Source organism: Magallana gigas, chromosome 8, assembly GCF_963853765.1.
Source record: "Magallana gigas chromosome 8, xbMagGiga1.1, whole genome shotgun sequence".
NCBI lineage: Eukaryota > Metazoa > Mollusca > Bivalvia > Ostreida > Ostreidae > Magallana > Magallana gigas.
In genome coordinates this window covers 14,657,501-14,680,491 of record NC_088860.1, presented here as the reverse complement: position 1 = coordinate 14,680,491, position 22,991 = coordinate 14,657,501, and the positions used below count along the sequence as shown (strand labels likewise).

General features: G+C 35.2%; 2 protein-coding genes across 5 annotated transcripts; one reads left to right on the top strand and one right to left on the bottom strand.

Moving 5' to 3' along the window:
* Positions 1-1,286: 1,286 nt before the first annotated feature.
* On the bottom strand, positions 1,287-16,390 carry LOC105317992 (nascent polypeptide-associated complex subunit alpha, muscle-specific form). Of its 3 annotated transcripts, none has more exons than XM_020063095.3 (14): positions 16,281-16,390; positions 15,764-15,852; positions 15,495-15,573; positions 15,127-15,309; positions 7,803-8,952; positions 7,625-7,647; positions 7,281-7,314; positions 5,660-7,011; positions 5,205-5,357; positions 4,710-5,027; positions 4,527-4,570; positions 3,943-4,101; positions 3,768-3,805; positions 1,287-3,500 (listed from the first exon to the last, which is right to left on the bottom strand). In XM_020063095.3, the coding sequence occupies exons 2-14, from the start codon at positions 15,850-15,852 to the stop codon at positions 1,912-1,914; spliced, it is 5,211 nt and encodes a 1,736-aa protein (XP_019918654.3). In that variant the 5' UTR covers positions 16,281-16,390; the 3' UTR covers positions 1,287-1,911. The 3 variants fall into 3 exon arrangements, with proteins under 3 accessions (XP_019918654.3, XP_019918656.3, XP_019918655.3); XM_020063097.3 differs by having other exon boundaries at positions 1,287-3,497; XM_020063096.3 differs by having other exon boundaries at positions 4,710-5,024.
* A 189-nt stretch (positions 16,391-16,579) lies between these two features.
* LOC105317993 (nucleolar protein dao-5) lies at positions 16,580-22,732 on the top strand. Of its 2 annotated transcripts, none has more exons than XM_011414839.4 (4): positions 16,580-16,672; positions 18,415-18,508; positions 18,670-18,777; positions 19,982-22,732. In XM_011414839.4, the coding sequence occupies exons 2-4, from the start codon at positions 18,441-18,443 to the stop codon at positions 21,627-21,629; spliced, it is 1,824 nt and encodes a 607-aa protein (XP_011413141.3). In that variant the 5' UTR covers positions 16,580-16,672; positions 18,415-18,440; the 3' UTR covers positions 21,630-22,732. The 2 variants fall into 2 exon arrangements, with proteins under 2 accessions (XP_011413141.3, XP_011413142.3); XM_011414840.4 differs by having other exon boundaries at positions 16,603-16,676.
* Positions 22,733-22,991: the final 259 nt, after the last annotated feature.

The following is a 22,991-nucleotide window of genomic DNA, read 5'->3' as shown; positions in this document are numbered from 1 at the left end:
GAAGAGATATGTTTATATTTGGTATGCTCATACTCAGACTGAATTAAACAAGATAATTTTAAAAGAATCCAGAAGAATAGATACATAAACTTAACCTCTCTATTCTGTCCATGTTTCAATTTAAGTATAAAAAAAATTACTACTTAGTGGATTCGATCCAGCGACCACAAAATCAAAAAGAACTCCGCGTTACAAGTAGGCCACGCTTCTTACATTTTCAGCAGATGCATTTTCAATATATATAACTATATACATAATTGTATTAGAAAAGAAACTAATAATTGAAATATTTGTCTAATTTTCAGTACGAAGACCATGTTAAATACCTGTAGAACATAATTTTAATCGGATGTCTTTGGTTTAGTGTGGTTCAAATAGAGTAGTCAAATATCCAATTTTTTATCGTAAACTAACTACTTTCCTGTATATCCCTAACAAAACCTGAATATTTTAATGATGTCGTATATTAAATGCGCTATACCTCTTTAAAAGAATTAGTAGCTGCGAGAATGAATTGAGAGGGCTGGGGCAGCTGAGCTTTGTGCATGTATGGAGGACATTTAAAGTCGAGTTTTCTTGGTATATTTTTTTTAAATTAAAAAGCATCCAGAGATATTTTAATTTTCTAATCAGGGTACGTTTCCTTGCGACTAGAGAAAAGGTATTGTTTTACATAACCAATCCTTTCTTCAGTCTCAACGAATGAGTTTTGTGCGCAAAAATACAACAGCATCAACTCTAGTTTGTAAACATCTTTATCGTTAAGATATTTTAAAATATATGCGCATTATTTTGTAGTTGATGAATAATATAAATATGGTCCCAAGTTCTTTTGTAAAACTTCATTTAAACAAAATTGAGTCTCATATCCAATGATTCTTTGGATAAATTGTGATTTATTATATGTGTCCACACATCAAATGTCAGCGTCATGATGTCAATATCAATGGGCAATGATTGTCATAGCAAAAATGATGCCACCTTACTACATTTACTCCGTATTTTAAGCATTGGAAAAAAATCAGAAAAACAATTTCTTCCAATATTTATTTGATCATCCATATGAGATTTTGAATACAAAACATTTATCTTTAAAAGTATGGTTTATCTTGCTATACAAACTGATGGAAAGTTAAAAGTTTTTTTTCAAATACATTTCATACACTTTAATAGTTGTTGAAATCAGATGGTGCAATCGAGTTTTAAACAGTAATTTATCTCTCCACTAGAGACCTAAATCTATTTTCTTACAGCTATACTACCTCACCAGCTATGCTGGTTCCGAGTTTTGTATGCATCTCCAATACTACTACATACATAAATAGACAATACACAAAAAAATGACAAACATGCACAAAATGAAAATAAAATGATCTGCACTAGTTAAAAATAAACATGAGGTGATAAAATGAATGTCTAAGGTTACAAAAATAACTACAGTGAACACATCAGAATAGTGGATAGTATTGAAAATGAACACTGGATAAAATGCTGAACATATATGTAAAATAGACACATAAGATCAATAAGAACACATTGCAGAAGAAGTCGGAGAAGAAAAGGGGAGAAATGTAAAAGAAACAAAGTTACAATGCTGACTATACATAAATAGCTGTACAATTTTTTCTAAAATCCCTGACCTTTCACACTAATAAATTTCATTCATACAAAACAAAGAATAAATATGAATATCATTTTACATCAACATCTTCCGAACTTTAAAAACGCTCACTTGTTAGAATTTCTGACTTTAACAGATAAAAATCGAAAAATAAAATTGATAATACATCGCTGCTGCCTTATTTAATTTTTGCTCTCAAGATTCATATTCTAATATCCTCTCATTCAAAGATTATGAAAAGAAATCTTGCATAAACTTGTAACTCCTGAACAAGTCCACAATTCAACACTTTACTTCTTCCTTAATCGAGTAACTCTCTTAGCTGGAGAAGGAGCCTTGGCTGTTGCTTTACCCCTGGTTTTCTTTGGAGAAACTTTAGGTGTGACAGCAGTTTTCTTAGCAGCAGCTGTTTTCTTGTGTGTGACTTTCTTGGCAGGTGAAACTTTTGCAGGTTTGGCTCTTGTACCTCTTGCTTTTGCCGGTGTTGCCTCCTTTACTGGGGTAGCAGCTTTGTTCTTTGCCTGCTTGGCCCTTGTACCTCTTGCTTTTGCCGGTGTTGCCTCCTTTACTGGGGTAGCAGCTTTGTTCTTTGCCTGCTTTGTAGCTGCAGTTTTCTTTCCTCTTACAGCTTTTTTTGCAGGAGTTGCTACAGTGATATCCATGGGAACATCAGTTTCCTTTGCAGGTGATTCTTTCTTTCCTCGTGTGGCCCTTTTAGCTGGTGTTGCTTTCTTCTTCGGTGTTTCTTTCTTTCCTCGTGTAGCCCTTTTAGCTGGTGTTGCTACAGTTACATTCATGGAAGTATTAGTTTCCTTAGCAGGGGATTTTTTCACTGCTTTGCTCTTTGCTGCTTTAATGGGTGTTGCTTTTTTAGCAACAGCAGCCCTGCCCTTTCTCTGACGTGTTGCTTTAACAGGACTCGCTGCCACTGGCTCACTTTCTATTTTTTGTTGTTTGGGTGAACTCAAATTCACTGGGGCTGCTCCCCTGGTCCTTTTGCGGGATGCTGCCTTTACAGGACTTGCTGCACTAACAACCAAATCTTTATTTTCTGGTTGAGCTTTCTTCTGTCTAGTTGCTGTCCTCTTTTTTGTACTGACTGCTGGTGTTGCTGCTTTTTCCTGTGCAGCAGGTTTCACTGGTGTTGCTGCCTTTGTTGCTGCTGCTCTTCCACCCCTCCTCTTTGGAGCCTTTGGACTGTTAACAGCAGTGACGATTACTTCCTCTGGAACCTCTTGATCTTCTGCAGCTTTCTTACTTTTAGTTGCCAATTTGATTGCAGCTCCTCGTCCTCTTTTTGCACGTCCCTTAGCAGGACTCTTTTTGAGAGGGGTAGTTTCTTTTTCAACAATCTCTTCAACTTTTTGTTGCTTAGATGGCACAGTCTCCTCTGCGGGAGCTCCCCTAGTTCTTTTGCGAGCTGCTGGTTTAGCAGGTGATGCTGCTTTCTTGGGTGTTGATTTTGCAGTTGCTTTTTTGGGCGACACCTTTGCAGCTGCTTTCCCTCTTGTACTTCTTCCTTTTGCTGGACTGATTATTTTAGGCTCATTTTCCTTATCCTCCTTAGTACTTGCTTTGCCTCTTGTAGCACGTTTTTTAGGTGCAGGTTTAGGAGAATCCTTAACTGGAGTTGCAGCTTTCTTCTCCTTTGTTGTGCGCTTTTGCTCCTTTTCGACAGCTTCCTTCATTGGAGTTATGTTTACAATGGGTTTCATTACATCTTTCCCATTTTTGACTGGCTTGGCTTCCTCCTCTACCTTCTTTTTTGTGCTCATAGGTGCCACAACAGCAACAGGTTTGGGTGAAGTCTGGACAACAACAGGTGAGACAGTGGCCACATCGACTTGTGCACGCCTCCCTCTTCTCGTCCCTTTTTCTGCTGCAAGATTTCACATTATTCAATGATAAATTTTTCATGTGTCAACTATTGATCAATTAATGAAAAAAAATATATTCTTCTATTTCGAACATTTTTAAATGCATATAAACCCTTTTAAAATGACCAAAATTTAAAATGAATTACAGCTACAGAAGTGTGTGGAAAGTATGGCTTGTTTAGATTAAATAAGTTTCACATATTTTTTCTTTCTTTCAAAATACATTTGTTTCTGGTTTTGATGTTTTAGGTATAAATATTCAGATTTACCTGTAGTTGTAGGTGTCTTTTTCGCAGCAGCTTTCCTTCTGAAAATCAAATTAATAAAAATAAAAAAAAATCAGGCAGCAATTTTATTCTCATTCTTAAAATGAAATGTTCAGTTGGACAAACTTTGTAAAATTGAATTGAGTGGTATGCAAACTACTAGGAGAACAAATCTTACCCTCTTCTAGCTACAGGAGATTTAGCTGGACTCGGAGCCACTGGGGTTGTCATCTTTACAGCAGGACTGGTACCTTTCTGTTGTGGGGTGGTCACACGGATCTTCTTTGTTGGCTGAGGTGGAGTGGCTAAAACTTTGGCCCCTCTCTTTGTTCCTCTTCTGTAAAAGTCATTGTATATGTACATAAAATTAGAGCCATTTTCATTTTTACTGTAGAATTTGGTACTATGTTACTAAATGTGTCTTGCTCACCCATAAAAACAAAATCATTTTGATGCCTGTCACAAGTGCAATTTGCACAAATTAAGTCTGCAAGTCTGACAAATGTTTTAGATTTCTCAGTCAGTATAAGCATGGCCAACAATGACATACATGTACTAGCTAGTTGACTGGCCAACATAAGCTTTATTTGAAAAATTACTTAAAAGCACATGGACTTTTGAAGTGATTCTAACAGCAAAAATAAAAAGAAACAAAAAATGTCTAAAATATACACTGCTTGAATTGTTTGGAAAACATTCAAGCCTTCTTTTTGCATATAGAAAGATAAAACTTCACTTTCTTCTATACTTTAATAAAATTACCTTGGAGACTTGGGGCTTTTTGCAGCCTTTGTCGATGCCGGCGACTAGAAACACAAAATAAATAATCATATTAATTCAAATTCCCTCCAAATTCTTCATTGCTGTTAAAATCGATGCCTTTAATGTTTATATTCAATTTACTCTTCCTATTTCAAATCAATTTTATTCAATTTCCAATTTTACCTTCATCATTCTGTCTATTCCAAGTGGACTGGCAGGTGACTTAGCTCCCTTTGGCTGAGCAAACAGCCTCTTCATGCCAGACAATCGTGGACTTGCTGCAGCAATGCTGTTGTTCAGAGGGGACACAGCCATCTCACCAGGTCCATTAGGAGTGTCAGGAATATCCGAGAAGAGGGAGTGGGGAGTTCTTGCACTCATGGGAGTGGTGACCGCTGGAGATCTAGCCTTAGGCGATACGCCTTTCGGTGATTTGGCTTTTGGAGTTTTAAACAGATCTTTTACTCCTGATGGACTGACAGCATTATTCTTCATAGCCTGCTAAAACAAATTGTTATAGATTTTAAATATAAACAAAATAAATGTTTCTTAACCAAATTGTGGATGGTTTTGGCATTCGTATTTTATACACCTGCAGGTTGTACGAACTTTATTTCTTGTAAATAACCCTTAAATCCCGTGGAAAAAATTGTTTTCAATTCAGCTAAATCACAATACCTTGGATTTTCCTAATGATTTGCGTCCCTTTTTGGGGAGAGCAGCTGGAGTCTTCACCCTCTTCTTGCCAATGACAATGGTCATGGGTGAATCTGCATGTCCTGTTGTAGGTGCAGTGGCTCTGGCAATGGTTCTTGGTGTCTTAGTAATGGACTAGAGGAATTAAAAAAAAAAAAAAAATTAAAACTCTTAATCAATCCAATGGTTTACTTTGCCAGAAACAAAACAGTTTGCTTAAGCTTTATAAATGATATACATTAAGAATATTAACATTAGGAAGCTTTTTCAAAATCTGTTTGCCCTCTTTCTATTTAATGATATAATTTTTGGATGGCAGAATTTTTTTTTCTAAGTTACACAATATTTAAAATAAAAATAATTATGCAAAAAATTGCAACAGTTTTAGAAAATTATGCTCCATTCTAATGAAATAACAAGACTGACAAAAACAATACCTTTCTTTGATTTTTCTTGCTACTCTTCCCAAGCCTCTTGACATGAACAACTCTTCTAGCTTGTGGGGTAAGAACTTTCTTAGCCTTGCCTTTCTTGACCACATCAGCCCAGGATTTAGGTGCAACCTGTGGCATCTTTGGAGTAGCCCCCTTTCCGAGGATTGCTCGAATAGCAACAGCTTTCCTCAAATCAGCCATGGTATTGTCAAGCTTCTTCACGACAGGAGAAGCAACAATGGTTTTAGGAGAGCCTTTCTTGGAAGAGACTGCTTGTGCTTTTGGAGATGCCATCATGGCAGCAATTCCGCTGTAACTTGTTTCTAATGGAGTTTTGGGAGATTTAACCTTGGGAGTTGTAGTTTTCTTTGCTGAAGCTGCCTTTGGTGTTTTCATCATTTCAGATAAACCCGTAAAACTAGTGTCTGGCAATCTTTTAGGAGTCTTCAGCAACCTCTTCACGCCATCAAGATTTCCAGTGCTTGCTCTTCTGTTGACTGGTTGCTTTTTCTTGGATTGAGATTTAGTCAGCACTGCTGATCTTCTCTTCTTGTTACTTCCTGTCATTGGTGTACTTGTGACAACATTTGGTGTCTCAAACAAACCTTCAATTGCAAATGATTCATCCATTGAATCAACTGATTTAGACTTCTTGGAACTTTTTGGAGACTTTTTGGGAGTATTCTTCGGAGACTTTATTGGGGTTCCTGGTTTACTACGTGGCGATTTGCTGCCACCTGGAGACTTGGGTGATCTTGTAGCAACAGGTGTTGCTTTAGCCTGTGGCGATTTGCTGCCAGCTGGAGACTTGGGTGACCTTGCAGCAACAGGTGTTGCTTTAGCCTGCGGCGATTTGCTGCGTGGTGATTTGGCTGGGGTATTTTTCAGTGCAGCAGGTGTTGTTTCAGGTGATTTCCCCTGAGATGGGCTCCTTGTACGTGGACTAATAGGTTTTTCTTCTACTGATCTGTTTTGTCCTGGTGTTTTGGGTGAAGCAATAGGGCTTTTGTTAGCTTTAGGAGATTTAACCCCCTTTGGACTCCTTGGTGAACGGCCTCCAGCCTTAGGAGATCTTCCTGGACTCTTTGCTTTAAATGGACTTTCTTCCTTAATTGGGGACTTCTGGGAAGCAGCAATAGATTTCCTCTTCAAAAGAGGCTTCAGAGACTCAGCTCCTGCTCCTGGTCTTTTAGGTGTTGCTCCTTTTCTGACTGGCGTTGATGGGGGTAGAGTTTTCAGGAAGTGTTCAGGACTCAGCTTTGGTCCAAATGACACTCTGGCTTTCTTGGACCTGGATTCTAATGTTTCTGTTGACTTTCTTTTCTTTCCAGAACTTGCAGGTGTCTTTGGCAATGCTAAAACAAAGCAAAGCATATCTTTGAGATATTTTACAAAATATCCTGATAATTGATAAATGAATTAAAATTTTATCTTTAATATTACTGATTTCTCCAAAGCATGCTGAAAAGGTATCTATCATGCATTGCTTTAAATCCCCAGGTACTTAATATTAATGCTCAACAAAAGATCTGCAATTCAAATTATCAAAATACTCCCATGAAAATTTCACAGAGATAAATACATATATATTAGTACAGAGGAATAAAAATGTGACTTCTCCTACCTGCAATGATTATTGCAGTCCCAACTGGTAAAGACTGAAAAAACGGAAATAAATGTTATTGTATCTTCAAATTGTAAAATAAGATCCACTTAATGAATTATCATTTAAAATGTCTTTCAATATTTGTTAGTCAAAAAATAATGAAAACTGTTTGTGTATAATTTTTATATGATGTCTGATGACACTAAATGATTATTCTTGAAGTTATTAAATGTCACTCTGACAGACAACATCTCTGTGAATTTTAGTCAAAAAGCTAATAGCTTGTAATTATCAAAATTTCAAAGCTTGGGCTGTAGGGCTAATGAAGATAGAACTTTCTACACATACATATATTTACTCACCCTTCTCTCTTTCTTCTTGTTCACTACAAAAAAAAATATAAAATGATATACTATTTCACCAAAATAAGGTTTATAAATATAATTTATTCTTATACACACAACAAAATAAAAAAAAGAATGCATTTTAAAAAATGATTCATTTTCATAGTATTGCTAACATTACATTTTTAACACATACCCACAGGTGTCCATTTAGGTGATTTTTCCACCGAAACTGGAACTTGAGGAGTAGCTGGAGTTTTGGCAGGTGTCTTGGCCTTAGGAGAGGGGCTCCTGGATTTAGGCAAGGTAGCAGGTGTTTTGTTTTTTGGAGAAACACTCCTAGATTTTCTTCCTGTTTTGGGGGTAGACATTAGCTGCTCTGCAGACTTTGATGGAGTTGAAGAAACAACTGGCGTTTTGGGTTTTGGTGATCCACTCAGCGATTTTCTTCCTGATTTAGGAGTTGCCATTAATTCTCCAACAGATTTTGAGGGAGTGCTTGCAGGAACAGGGGATTTAGCCATAGGAGTCTTTGCTTTAGGTGAAACACTTCTTGATTTTCTTCCAGACTTGGGAGTTAAGACAATTTTGGCTGCCTGGACAGGAGTTGTAATTATTGGAGATTGAGCCTTTGGAGAAGAACTTCTTGGTGATTTTGCCTTCGGAGAAACGCTTCTTGGAGACTTAGCTTTAGGAGAAGCACTCCTTGGAGACTTAGCTTTAGGAGAAGCACTCCTTGGAGACTTAACTTTAGGAGAAGCACTCCTTGGAGATTTAGACCTAGGAGAAGATGACTTAGGTGATCTACCCTTTGGTGAAGTACTCCTCGAATTTCTTGCTGGTGTACTCTTAGCATCTTTCTGGGGAATATCAGAAGTAGACACAACAGGTGTTTTGACCTTGGGGGTTGTGCTTCTTTGAGGTGATACAGACTTGGGTGACCGAGACTTAGGAGAGACAGTCAGACCTTTTGGTGAGGTACTTCTTGACTTTCTCTTGGACTTGGGAGTAGCAACTGCTGAGGCCTTAGGCGTGGGCGACACACTCCTGGATTTCCTTCCTGATTTGGGAGTTTTAGAAGATTTAGCAGGAGTAACAGTAGGGGTCTTCATCCCTGGACTCTTTTTAGCAGGAGACTTTGCTATCGATACAGGTGTCTTCCCAACAGTTGCTGGAGTTTTCTTCGGAGATTGTACCCTAGATTTGGGAGTGGTGATAGTGTTCGATAAACCTACTTTAGGTGTTGAACTTCTGTTTGGACTTTTACTTAAAGGTGTCCTGTTCATTTTCTGGGGAGATGAAGGTGGCTTTTGCAATGGGGTCAGCACCTTTGTGTCCATCTTCATCTATAAAAAATTTGAATACTTCTACAATAGAATATTTTTTTTAATCCTGAATAAAATTATTCATGTCAGTACCACTGTTCCACACTTAAATACAATATTATAACTAGATTTAAATGATCAAATGGCACCTAGAAATTAAACAAGCAATGGTTCAAATAAGAATGAAGGCTGCATGTTTCAAAGTACTAGCAAGTTATAAAACGTGTATATCTTTAGCCTTATAAAGTTCAATGTTTAACTGATGATATGAGCAAAATTGGTCTCTAACAACTCAGAGACACTTTTCATCAAGACAATTCAAATAAACAACAACTAAATGATATGAATTCACTGACACTTATCGAGTGTTTACTGTTACCATCAAAATAAAAATAAAACTGCAATCTGTTTATTTTTATTCACACATCAAAATGTGCGACATTATTAATTTGAGATGTATCAAGTCTAGCCCCTGTTATTTCAAATAGTTTCTTTCTTCTGTTTTGATTTACACATCAAAACGTGTAGTGTTGAATATGAAGCAAACTAGCGTGCCGCGGCACCACACCCATTTTTAATGGTGCCATGCACTTATTTTAAATGCCATGCCCTTTTTTAAAAATAATAAAGGTATTGCCTTTTTATTTCAAGCAGACCCCCCCCCCCCCAAAAAAAATTTACCATTGCCCTTTGTTTTTATTGCAAAGTTAAAACTCTCTGGACTTCACAAACAAGAGACCGAGAATGGATGATACAGGTAAACTGAAGAAGCCAGTTAGGAGGACTATACACAGCTATCCTATATAAATGTGGATATTACACACCTACCGGTACTGTAATTACTGATCAGATTTGTAAATCACATCTGAATTAACTCCTGGCAATTGGTAATAAATGGAATAGATTAATTAAAAGAACATTTTTTTTTTTTAAAAATATCATACTAGTTACGTAAGTTTAAACCTTTTGTTAAATCTTACAATAATTCTAAATGCATTATGACATTTTATTTGTGTTCATGCAACAAGAAAAGGCTATAAAGCCTATTCGCTTGAAATTAAACGTCGCACATTTCCAATGTGAACATAAGGGGAAAGAAGGTGTTGCAGTTCCTATGCTATTTCCCCCTAAAGGAGTTGCAGATAAAATTGAAAAATCAAACTTACAGAATTCGATGTGAATCTTTTATTGCACACAACGTTGTACATAAAGCAGTGTAGAATTTTATTTGGAAAGTTTGTAGTAACTTTTATGAGACCATGAAATAAATTTGAAAATGGTCACACAGACAAATGAAACCGATTTCATGCATTTTAAGAGGGGAATCCTCATTGTTCTGAAAAACTGCCTCCTTGAAACAAAATTATTTTAATATTAGCATTAAGAACCAGGTATTTTCTTAAAAATTACCATTTTCGAATTTTGTTTCAAAGAGGCATATTTTTAAAAAATTGAATTTTAAGAAAAAAATATTTATACCCTTAAAATGCAAAAGCAGTATGCTAATTTACACCTGAGATATCTATGTCGACTGTGGTCTAGTGGTTAAGCAGACGGACTTTAAACGTGAGAACTTTTTTGTTTAGGTTCGAATCATGTGTTTGGTATTAATTTTATGAATGATTTTTTAATACGTTTTGACAAAGGTAACAAAATTTTAAAAACTAAAATGAATAATGTCGATTTTTAAATAAAAATTTTAGAGTACGGTTAAATTAATTTGTTCGTTCCTGCATCTGATCTCGTACATGTACTTCCTGTGTAATGTACCCGACGTATACGTACATGAACGAACTGTCCACATATATATATATATATATATATATATATATATATATATATATCACATACTAAAGAGGACTTCAACACAACGTACAAGTGCCATGCATCTATAATTATCAAGAAAGTGAGTGTATCTTCTTTGAAAAATCATGCCGTTTACAAAGACACAATGCGACCTATGCAGGTCATTTAAAGCAAAAGGCCAAACAAGAAAAATAACTGTTAACCAGTACGAGTGGGCAAAGAAGCAATCAGCAAATGTAAATCGTGATGGACACATGTGTTCCAAGTGTTTATCCAAATACTACAGAGACATAAAATCATTACAGTCAAAAGAAATATCAACCTTTGAACCAAAAATGGTCAAATGTGAAAATTTTATTGCTCTCCCATTTCCACGCGCTGGAAAGTCAAAATCAAATTGTTTTATATGTAAACATAAACACACTGGTCTTTGTATGGTACCAGCGGACGCCAGGGTGGAAATTTTCTTGCGGTGGGGCGTTCTAATACCGCTAGGTGTGCATTGTTGCAAATCACATTTGCAAAATAAAAAACTGAAACCTGATGTAAAGATTAATGCACAAACAATACCAAGTAAACGGATACTGGCTGCTGACCTCGTGGGCATTTTAAAGGATGTACACCATGTTATGTCTGGTACAGACAATAAGCGACTCAATTTTGATGAGGAATCATCCTTTACCGACGAAGATCTTTTCAATTTAACAGGACTTAATAAATCTCAATTTGCAGACCTTGTCCTCAGAGCAGATATTAAACCAACAAAACGAAGCATTGGACGACCTAAGCAAATGATAGGCATGCTTCTTTTAAAACTCCGAACTGGTCTTTCTTTGAGGTACATTATTCTACATGTCACGCTTTTAAATAAAAACATTGAACACTACTCCAAATATACTGATTTAAACATGTTAAAAAATATGTTAATCATTGACAAATGAACATCCCAAAGACCGATTTATTGTAAGCGTAACATATATTTTAAGGTACTCGGTATCAGTTTCGAAGTATTTAGAATTGTGTTTCTATAAAAATACAAAGCCTGTCGTATTAGGATCCCGTATTTCCCCCTCCAAATCGATGTCAGTTCTTCTACCCATTCATCTATCCATTCTCATCATCTATCTATCTATCTATCTATCTATCTATCTATCCATCAATCCATCCGCCCAATCATTTATCCATCCATTCGCCCATCTATCCATTTATCAGCACATCTATCTATCCATCACTCTCTCCGTATGATTTAGTTTCCGAAATTTAGCTTATTTTGCTTAATGCGGGATCCTATGCGATGTTTTTTAATTAAGGTATCCGACCCATATAAGGACGTAATTTTTTTAACCTTGAATATCCATCATGGATTAAATACTCTGACATTAATTCAAAGCATTTTAGTTTAGAAAAAGATTTACCGAGAGAAATTTTCAAAACCATTGTTAACTAAGCAGTAATTAATTAATGAATATTGCATTAAGGTCTATAGGGACAAGCACAATTTTTAGAATAAAAAAGTAAGCATAAAGAATATCAACAAATGCTTTGGTGGAAAGATGTATTTAATCATTAGAAATACAACTATTGAAAACACACTTTATACCGAATACATTTTTTTAGAATTATGTTTTTTAGTTTAAAAGCAAAGGGGGATAAATCTTCAAGAAAAGGATCCAGATTCATTGAATCTGGTACTATTATGGATCGGATACCTTAAAATGTATCTTGTGTACATCATCATAATTCAAACTGAGAACAGAGTTGCAGTAGTGTAACAAAAGTTTTTTTTACCATATTTCCAAATTGCATACATGTATATTGCTATATTTCAGACTGATAGGGACTTTGTGTGGTTCATTAAAACGATACCAAGTCTCGAGGATGATCCAAAGAGGAAAGAAAGCGCTTTCTTCGCACTTTGTCCAAAATTTCGTTGGATTTAATGCAATAAGTAGAGACGATGTAATAAACAAACACACATCAGATGTCGCCGTTTCCATTTTCAGCAATTTTTTGTCCGATTCTGCCATTCTAATTCTTGATGGAACTTACATTTATATCCAAAAAAGCACAAAAAATAAAGTCCAGAGAAAATGCTATAGCATGCATAAGCACCGTCCGCTTATCAAACCAATGGTTGTGGTTACCACAACAGGGTACATCTTATCAGTTGTTGGGCCGTTCTTTGCTGATGGAAAAAACAATGATGCAGCAATTATGAGAAACATGATAAACACAAACGCTGATGGAATTAATGATTGGTTAAAAGAGGGTGACATATTCATCCTGGATCGAGGATTTCGAGATGTTCTTGAACTTTTAGAAGACGGAGGATTTCACACTGAATCCCCCGCATTCCTTCCAAAATCTTCTAAACAATTTTCCACCAACGATGCTAATCACTCACGACTAGTCACAAAAATACGTTGGGCCGTAGAGTGCATTAATGGTAGAATAAAATCATGGAAGTATTTTGATAAAGTTGTCCCTAACTCCGATATTCATAATGTTAAAGATTATTTGCAAATTGTTGCTGCTTTGTGTAATTGCTATCGTCCCTCTCTTCATAAAAATTCTAATGCAGACTGTGAAATTGCCCAGAAAATGTTAAAGATGGCAAGTCAAGAAAACCTTGTACAGAAACGAGTTCTAAGTGATAATGCACTACTTCATAGGTCCAAATCATGGTTCCCACTTCATGACTTGAATAACTGTTTATATAATTTCCCTAAGATGACGGAGGATGATATACGAGCACTAACGTTCGGTATATATCAGGTCCGCCAAGCAGCATCCTATATTGATGAGTACATGCATGGTACCACATCACAAATATATTTCCGAAAATCTATGTCGGATCTTATTCATGCCCGAATACAATCTCGGCATACTTCAGCCAAACAGTACGACATCTGGGTTGAACATAATGGAAAGACCGTCACTGGATGGTATTGCCAGTGTCCTATAGGTTCAAGAACTGTTGGCACATGCTCACACGTAGCCTCAGTGATTTGGTTTTTAGCATATGCGAGGCATAACAACTATAAACCAAAAAAGGACAGAATATCGCCTTTGTTGATGGACGCTGCGGAAGGACGTTAAACATACGAATATGATTATAAACTGAAAGTACATTGAAAAATAGATATTTTGTATATTATAAATGTATTTGCGATCCGCTTCGCTCCTACTTTAAAGAGCGGATTGGAAATCCTTGGCTTGCGAAGATGTTATGCATGGTTATTTCTTATTAATGGTGTATGAGAGAGATAAACACTAAAAAAGTAAGTGAACAACTGACCGAAAGAACCATGCAGATGAAATAAAATGTTTCGGGTTATTGTGTGCATGTATATATACTGTAACAGCATATATACACAACGTAGTTACATGTATTTGACAGTCAATTTGTTTATAAAAATATATTCGATGTGCATACATGTACATTGTACGTTTCATTTTAATTTCCTTTGGCATGCTCCTTTTTTATACAATACTGAAACAATGACTACAATTCAACGATAATAAGTCGAATACAACAGTCGCCATGCAGTCATTCGATATGCTCGATAAAAATTAAACCGTGTATTACATAAACGTAAAATTTTATGTGTTTGGCCTAAGAGAGAACATACCCGCTATGTAAATATAGGCGTCCACGTAATAAGTCTATATTAAGAGATAACTCTTCAAGCGTTACGAGGATTTAAATGTCCTTCTCGGTTTAGGTGAACTCTCCGCATTTGTGCAACACCTTCTTTACAATGAATGTAAAATTGTGAATTGAAAGATCTTTACAGTTTTTTCATTCATTTCATCTTAAGGTTTGTTTCCAATGATTTAGAATATTCATGCTTTTGTAACGGTGGATAAAATATGTTGCATATGACATTTTTACATGAATATATCAGGTTATAAAATGATTTTTTAATGAAATTAATCAGCAAAAGAGTTTATGTGTTCATCATTTATCTTATGTAAACACATGAAACCCTGTGGTGAAAAAAAAATTGTTCAAAAAACACACCAAATCATATGGACACAACAAAACTATTTGGGATACTCATTTTTACATTATCATACTAGAACATATAACCAGTGTAAAATGAGTCTAACATATCATTCTGGTCCTCATCAAATTTAGCTAGGACTCAACCTTCTCAAAATATACGAATTTACACCCTGTGCACAAATGGGACTCGACAAATAATTTTGGTCATCATCAAATTTAGCTGGGACTGAACCTTCTTAAAATATATACAAATTTACTGAGAACTTTGCAAAATAATGTTTCATCCTAAGACTGGTTCATTGCATAGATGAATTCATCTTTTCTTTCAATACAATCATTAAAATGCTTTCTTATCCTAAAAACAAGTCATAAATACAAACCTTGTGAGGAGATTTTATTGGAGTCTTTTTAGGTGAAGAGTTACGCAAGTGATCTGGGAGTTCAAATCTAAATGATCGGTCTATAATGGTGAACACATCTTTATTGACGAGTTTCGACTTTCCTTCGAGAATTTTCCCATTTAATGAGACAGGATTGGAGTTGCTCAGATTTGTCAGAAACACCTTGGAAAATGAAACACAATCAAAAGTCAACCCTTACATAACATTTCACTTGATTTCAAAGTGTAAACAATCATTGCAATGTGCTTAAAATATTTTTTCATCACTAATAAAACAAAGCAATGTCAGAAAGATTTTTTTCTTTATAAAAATTTACTACAGCCACCCCACAGTAAAATTTAACTTACTTGACCATTTTCAACAGTCACCCTACAGTGTTCCCTTGAAACATTAGGAAGCTGTATTCTTATGTCACATTCACTGGACCTAAAGCACAAAAAATGAAGTAAACGTAAAAGATAAGTATCTTTTAAATATTTACACCCCTAGGGTTTAACACATAAAAAGTAAAACCTGTTTTTCTTGAAATGAAAATGCAATAATATTGTAAAAAAAACAACCCCCAAGAAATATCTTAATTCCTTAATATATAATCTTTATAATCAGTAAACCATACCTTCCAAACACACAAGTATCTGCAGTCAAAGGAAACTGGGCCCCATCTGCACCTGTCCTTTTAATTACAACAATTTTACCATGCAACATCTACAATATAAAAACATTAAAATTTATTAAGAACAGTTAAGAAAAAGATGAGAAGAGTTAAGTTTTAGTGATGTTTTGAACAATGGCCTTGACTTTCACTATATACACCGCGAGTTACAAACATTCGAACAGCTGGGTCAGCTATGTAAATATCTAAACAGGTCGATGATATTATGGTTATCGAAGACATATGAAGAAATAATATGACTAATCGACGTGCTTTTCTTCTAGCACGACAATACTTATACATAAAACAACAATTCACAACATGAACCCAGCTGAGGTTTTTTTTTTCATAAAATTATGACAAAAACAAGTTCTAAATTTGCTGTTTGTCAGTATTTCGCAAAATAAACAGATAACATTTTGGGCGGAGGAAGCAGAAAGATTAAAAGCTAATCAATGTCGATTTTCAAATGATCACTTACCTTTTACTAATGTATTTAATTTACACGACGGTTTTCATGTCCTCATCGAAATCGAAGCGCGAATAATTGATGACGTATAGCATTCACAAATAATAAACTTCCGATACATAAAATAATTCTCATATATAAATAGATATAACATGAGTTCCTGATAATTAATTGTATATTAAATGTATGCAAAAAATAAAAGAACATTTTAAAAAACAATTTTTGTAATCTTTAAAAGATAATATATCAAATATTTACCCCAAGGCGATATGATTTCAATGCTTTCAGCGTAGTAATATCTCAGTTTACGTTTGAATTTCGGTGTCCTTGAATTCCCATTGGCTGAGTAAGATCGAAAACAGAAAAGTTTAAATTTGACGTAGTTCCGGCGGCGAATTAGAAAAGTAGGTATGTTTACATTTTTTTCGTTTGCTAAAAATTAACATTTTAAATTATTTGTTAAATGTTTTTTGTTTAATAATCGTTTTGAGAGTTTAATTTCATATTAGCGGGGCACTGTCTTTTCCTGAGTCAACAGTAGGTCCCGCACAAGCTCGTGGCGTGGATAGGGTTTTGACAATCCACAAATCCTAAGTGAATTTGTTGTAAATTCCGTTGAGCTTTGCAAGTATTGCGTATATCGAGCGAACTGACACTAGTAGTATTTTACGTGTCTCTCATTTATGTCCCTGATATTCATATGTATTGCCCTTGTTTATATACATATGAATATCAGGGACATATATATATATATACGTCACTGTGAATATATACACCCAGGTGCCAAAATTAAAAGTATCTAGTATGTCATTTTTTTTCTTTTTACTCTATACACTCAGTGGCCAAAAGTATGTCAATTTTTTTCTTTTCGCTATAACGTTATACACTCGGGTGCCCAAACTATGTCAATTTTTTTTCTTTTCTCTATTTCATTAAAACCAACTTTTTTCAAAGAATAGGCTAGTTAAAAAATAATCCCTTGACCAATTTTAAAAAAGAGTTGGATTGATAAATTCAAAATTTCTCTAGCTTTTTTAGCATCATTTTGACATAATTTTCTGACCTTCAGTTCTTCACAATCCAGAGTTTGGCTTGCATATTGCCAAAGATGTATAGATCTATAGAGTAGAGCACTTAAACATTTTCTTTTTTGTTTGAAATATAATTTTTTACAAAAAAATTGTCTAAAAACAAATTTCAATGTATGTCAAAAATTGAATCTACTTTATTTTTCAAAATCTATAGACTCTATAAATAAGTCTTGTTTTCAATAAAATATATAGGGAAGAAAGAAAAGTTGACAATCATATATTTGGCATGTTGCTCTCTATTACAGTTTTTGATATTGATATTAAGTATTTTTTTTTTTTTAAATTCACATTAATATATATTTAATGTGACAACTTTTGGCCAGCAAGTTTTCCTATTTAAGCTGATCCTAAAGACATTGTGCATTTATACTGATGTGAATCACACGTGGGTCACCGACGATGCTGTTACATTATTGAAAGTTTTTCTTTAATCGCCTAGCATTGTACTATGATCATTGCTTTGCATTACAAACAACAAGGGGCAAGCCCTTATTAAATCAGTTTGGGTTATTGTGTAGTATGTGTACACAGTAACATGTGTCACTGATTTGATATACCCCAAAAGGAAGGGAATTGAAAATGCAGCAATTTATTTGAAAAGTTTGTAAAAAGTCAGAACATTTAATTTCTAAAAGTTTATGATGCTGATCTATCAGTACACAGTTTGACGCAATTTTCTTTGACTATTAAGGCTACAACATAAATGAGAAATATTGAAAAACGTTTTCACCTTGCAAATTCCCTCCATAGAGGATAGCAAGTGACTGTGTATTAATTATCTCACAAATAATTTTATGATATAATATATAAATATTTCCTCTTAAAATTTTGTATAGATAACTTGTTTATTGCTGCCGATGACTGTTGTGTGGTTTTTGTTGTTGTTGATGTTTCACATATATATTGCATACTGCCATAGTGATACCTCAAACTTCCAAAAACATAGAATGCAGGATTATTCAAAGTACCCCAAATGACTGTATTAGTTCAGTGCAGGTTTACAGAATATTTCTCCACGTGAACAGGTTACTCAAGTCAGCTGTTTGATTTTTCAGGGTAAGGTATAAATAAGAATAACACAATGCCTGGCACCATCAAGCGAACCCCTCGGAGAGGAGGACTCACCAAAACCCCAGAAAAGGCCACAGGGTTAGACATTACAATATTAGTTATAATTATTTTATATGTACCATTATATGTTTTTTTTTTTATTTATTATGGTGTTCTGCCTTTTCAGTTTAGTTTGACATGCTTTAGGAAAGCTTTGATACTGATATGGATGTTATATAAATTTCAAGACTCTATTGCAGGTTGTCACCAGCAAAGTTTTACAGTCCCAAAACTCCAGGCTGGGTTTCTGGTAGTCAGATGACATTTGAACAAGATGACTCTCCTGTTAACAAAGTCCATAAGGGAAGGTAAGAGGATATAAACAATTGAAATATATGTCTGTCTTAGTTATCTTGAGGCATATAGGAATCTTTGGTCTGATTTTATGTGTAAAATACAAATCATTATTTGGTCAAATACTGTATTTCTCACCATTTGATAGTTTATTTATTTACTACAGTTTGTGGTTGATATTTAAACAAAGATGGCAGTTCACAAAGACCCTATCGCAACTTCTCGGGCCTTTCCGGCAAGCTCGGAAAAACACTTCGAATGTATTACGTACCTAGGTGTCCATGACAACCCCCCTTTTTATAAAACTTGATATAAATTCAACACATTTTAAGATCTGTTGAAATGTGAGTTACATAAGTCAGGGTTGTCTCTAAAAATTGAAGTAGAAGGGAGAAATAAAAAAGTAGAAGGGGATCTGGAGGTCTAGTTTATAGCTAGATAGTGTTTGAAATGCAATAATAGCCGGGTAATTACGTCACTTTAGGCGGGGAAATTCCCCGCCTCCCGGGTCTTAGAGACAACCCTGCCATAAGGAATAAGGAATCATTCTTTGAGTATTATGAGGTGATAATTTTGGTCGGGGCATGATCAAATCCAATAAGCTTGAAGGGCTTTATGATAGATTTGATCACGCCCAGACCGAAATTATCACCTCATAATATTCAAAGACTGATTCCTTATTACTTATATTTATAATATAATTTTAAGCCATCGTATGATTAGACATTTAAATATAAATAAGCAAACCCCGCTGGCACCTCATTTTGGCGTCATTTGTATTATGGGTCATCTGAAAACGTCCTTATAACGTTACATATAAAACTGTGTTTTGCACCCTAAGTGTGTGGAATCCTACATCATTCATATCACTATAACAGACAGGGTGCTCTAAGGTTGAAATCTAAGTTTTATTTTGACGTCACAAATTGGGAATGCTGTTCAAAGTATATCATCACACTGTCAGGCTAAAATCCAATTTCAGGGTTGTGGTTGTTACATTAATATGAACTCACCCACAGGATAAAAAAAGGGAATAAGAGATATTAACATACATGTATGTTACTCATTCTGTATGTAAACACCCATGCAGCTATATTAAAAACAATATCTTTCAAAATATAATGATTGAATGGTATTAATCATGTTAATCATTGACTGTGCCTACTTTTTATATTGATTTTTAAATACCAAATTTATCCATCATTTTTTTTTTTGCAGAAGATCAGTCATGCCAACAGGGAAAACTTTTCAAAAGCCCACAAACTCTAGAAGGCATACTTTGTTCAAACTCCCCGAGCCTGTAAGGTCTTCTCCTATTGGCACCAGATCCAGACGATCCTCCATCTTTAATGTAGAGAGTAGGAAAGGAGGAATACGACTAACCATTGCTGTTACTCCCCAAGAAAAGCCAAAGAAAGGTCCAGGAAAGGTGCTCTCCCCTCCAGGAGTAACAACTCGCACCAGAAGGTCCTCAGTGTACCAGAAAGGTAAAACTCTGCAGGAGGCTTGTTCCCAAACCAAGAAGGTCACTGTAACTGGTAAGAACAAACCAACGACCAAAACAGACACTGCAATACCAAAGAAAACTGCAGTGAAGCGTAGATCTGTCGGTCCAAAATCACCGCCATCTAGGCCTTCATCAAGAACATCACAGACAGCAGATGTCTCCATTACACAGTCTGTCAAAGGAGCAGCTACCAAGCGAAGATCTGTCCAGCCAAATGCAGTAAAATCCACAACAGAGGGGGTAAACTCTCCAGCTGAAAAGAAGATGAAAAAGACTCCAAGACGTTCTGTCTCCAAGTCCATTGAAACAGAAGAACCAAAAGAAAATCTGTCCGAGAATGTCGATGATCCTGTCTTTAAGACCCCTGTCCGTCCAGTGTCTAGTGTTTCTGAGGAAAAGCAATCTGTCTCTGCAAGGAAACTAAGGAGTGCAAAGAAGACTCCAGCTCCCCAGGTTACAAAATCCTTAAATGATGTTAAACAAAATACTCCCAAAAATTCATCTATCAACAAAACCCCTCAATCCATGAGGAAAACTCCAGCCCAGTCTGCATCCAAAAAGCTGAGGTCTGCAGCTAAAAGTAAATCTGAAACTCCAGCTGTGTCTAGAAGCACAAGGAAGAGAAAGATAGAGCAGCCAGAAGCTGATGCTACTGACAGTGAAACACAACAGATGGACACCAAGGATGTACAGAAAAACCAAGTCATACTGTCACCAGAGATGAGCAACAATCAAAAGGATGAGAGTCCAAAATTCACAGAAGTAAAACAAAAGATTGATCTCACTGAAAAATTGGACACTCCTCAGGTAAAGAAAGTCAGAATGACCCCTGCTGTGTCTGACACCACAGAGAGAAAATCAAGGCAGTCCTACAGAAAGACTCCAGCCAAGCTGAAAGGAGGTGATGCTGTGACCACAGTAGATGATTCCTTTGATGAATCTGTGGAATTCAAAACCCCCATGAAGACTCCACGGGTGATGAAATCTGCCAAAAAATCAAATACCTCTGAAGCAGTTTCTAAAACACCTCAAGTGTTGCTAACCAAGCTTCCTGTCCCAAACGAAGAAACAAAAATGGAAACAGGCAAAGAGGAGAAACACCAGAAATCAGTACAGGTTCTATCTCCTGCTCTCAGCTCTCCTGTGGATCACAACGGAAAATTAGCAGAAAGGAAAAGTACCCCCGCAAGAGTCCAGCCTGATGCAGTGAAGAAAGATGGGAAAGGGAAAAACAAGAAGGAGAGCAAAGTAAAGAAACTCAAGTCAAAAGAGAAAGAAAATGCTGCTACCGTATCACTAAATGGCACTCTGAATACTTCTGCTCATACCAGTGTTGGGGCCAAATGTACAATCTTGTAGAACAGTGGACTTTTTGTTGTTTATGGAACCTACTTCCCTATTTTATATGTAATTGTGGCAGCAAATGTCTCAGGTTTTCATACTACCTTCATTCTGACTTTTATTCAGTTCTTTTATTCTCATTTATATTTTAGCAAATTGTTTTATAGAGGAGCATATAAAAGAGAGAATTAATATAATGGATAAACTGAAGCAAGAAATTACTGAATTAACTATGTTTTGTTCATGAACTCTATTTTGTTCACCTTAATATTCAACTGAGTTTCAATCAAAACGGACATGCGCTATATTATTGATGGTTATCAGGTGTAGATAAAGTAGTATAATCAATACAAAACATCCTTATTGTTGTTTCTATGACCTCACCCTAGCTATCTTTCCTGATGCTGTTGTACATATTTTTTTCTAATTGTTATTATCCTATCAAACTTTGTCATTATGTAACCCCACCTGTCATTTATAGTGCAGAATTGGATATATTTTGTACAAAGAACTGTATGTATTGTAAATAGAGATTGTTATTTTAATTAGTATAGTTTATGATAGGGAGAGTATTTCAAGCCTCGGTCTAATTAAAAAGACTAAATTTAACCTCCACCAGCGATTGATCAAATTACCGTCAAGATTGAGCTGGTGAAGGTTTGATTTTAATCAGACTGATAAAATCTTTATTTTCACTTAGTTTTAATTTAATTAGTTTTAATTTTGGTGCATTTTTAGTGTTGTAAGTTTTATATTGCAGATTCTATGCTTTCTATTGTAAAAAATTGTGGGGGAAACAAATGTTTTGACTATCTTTTGTAAAATTCTCTCAGGTTTTCAACTCAAGTTTATACCCCCAGCTTTGTTTTAATCTTTAAAATAATGTACTCGTGGGTTAACAATTAAGAGATCTAGTCCTGTTTAATGAATCTGAAACTTTTGATTATTAACTAAATGAGAATGATATTGAAATGTATGTTTTTTGCTGAAAACAATCTGAATTCAGGCTTCTGGTTTTACATGATAATTATTGTACTTTGTAACCATCTTGCCCTGTAAATGTTGTCATCAAAATATTCATTGTTAAAATATACTTAAGATAAATAAGAGTACATCTCTAAGTCCATTTGCTGTTTTTGTTTGATATGAGGTGAGTAATTGTACTGTCAAGAGACTGAAAGATTTAAGGATTCAGAAGACGGGAGACATTGTTTTTACTTTTTACTTTTACAAGCCATTGGTCAAATTTCCTCGGGCCAAAAAACACATGAATGATTAATCTTTATGTTTAATTTTAAGCCAATGAAAATTGAAAAAAAATGGAAAAGTTGTTCTTTTTGTCTTGGCCACTTTGAATGTATTAGAGTACACAACGTAACG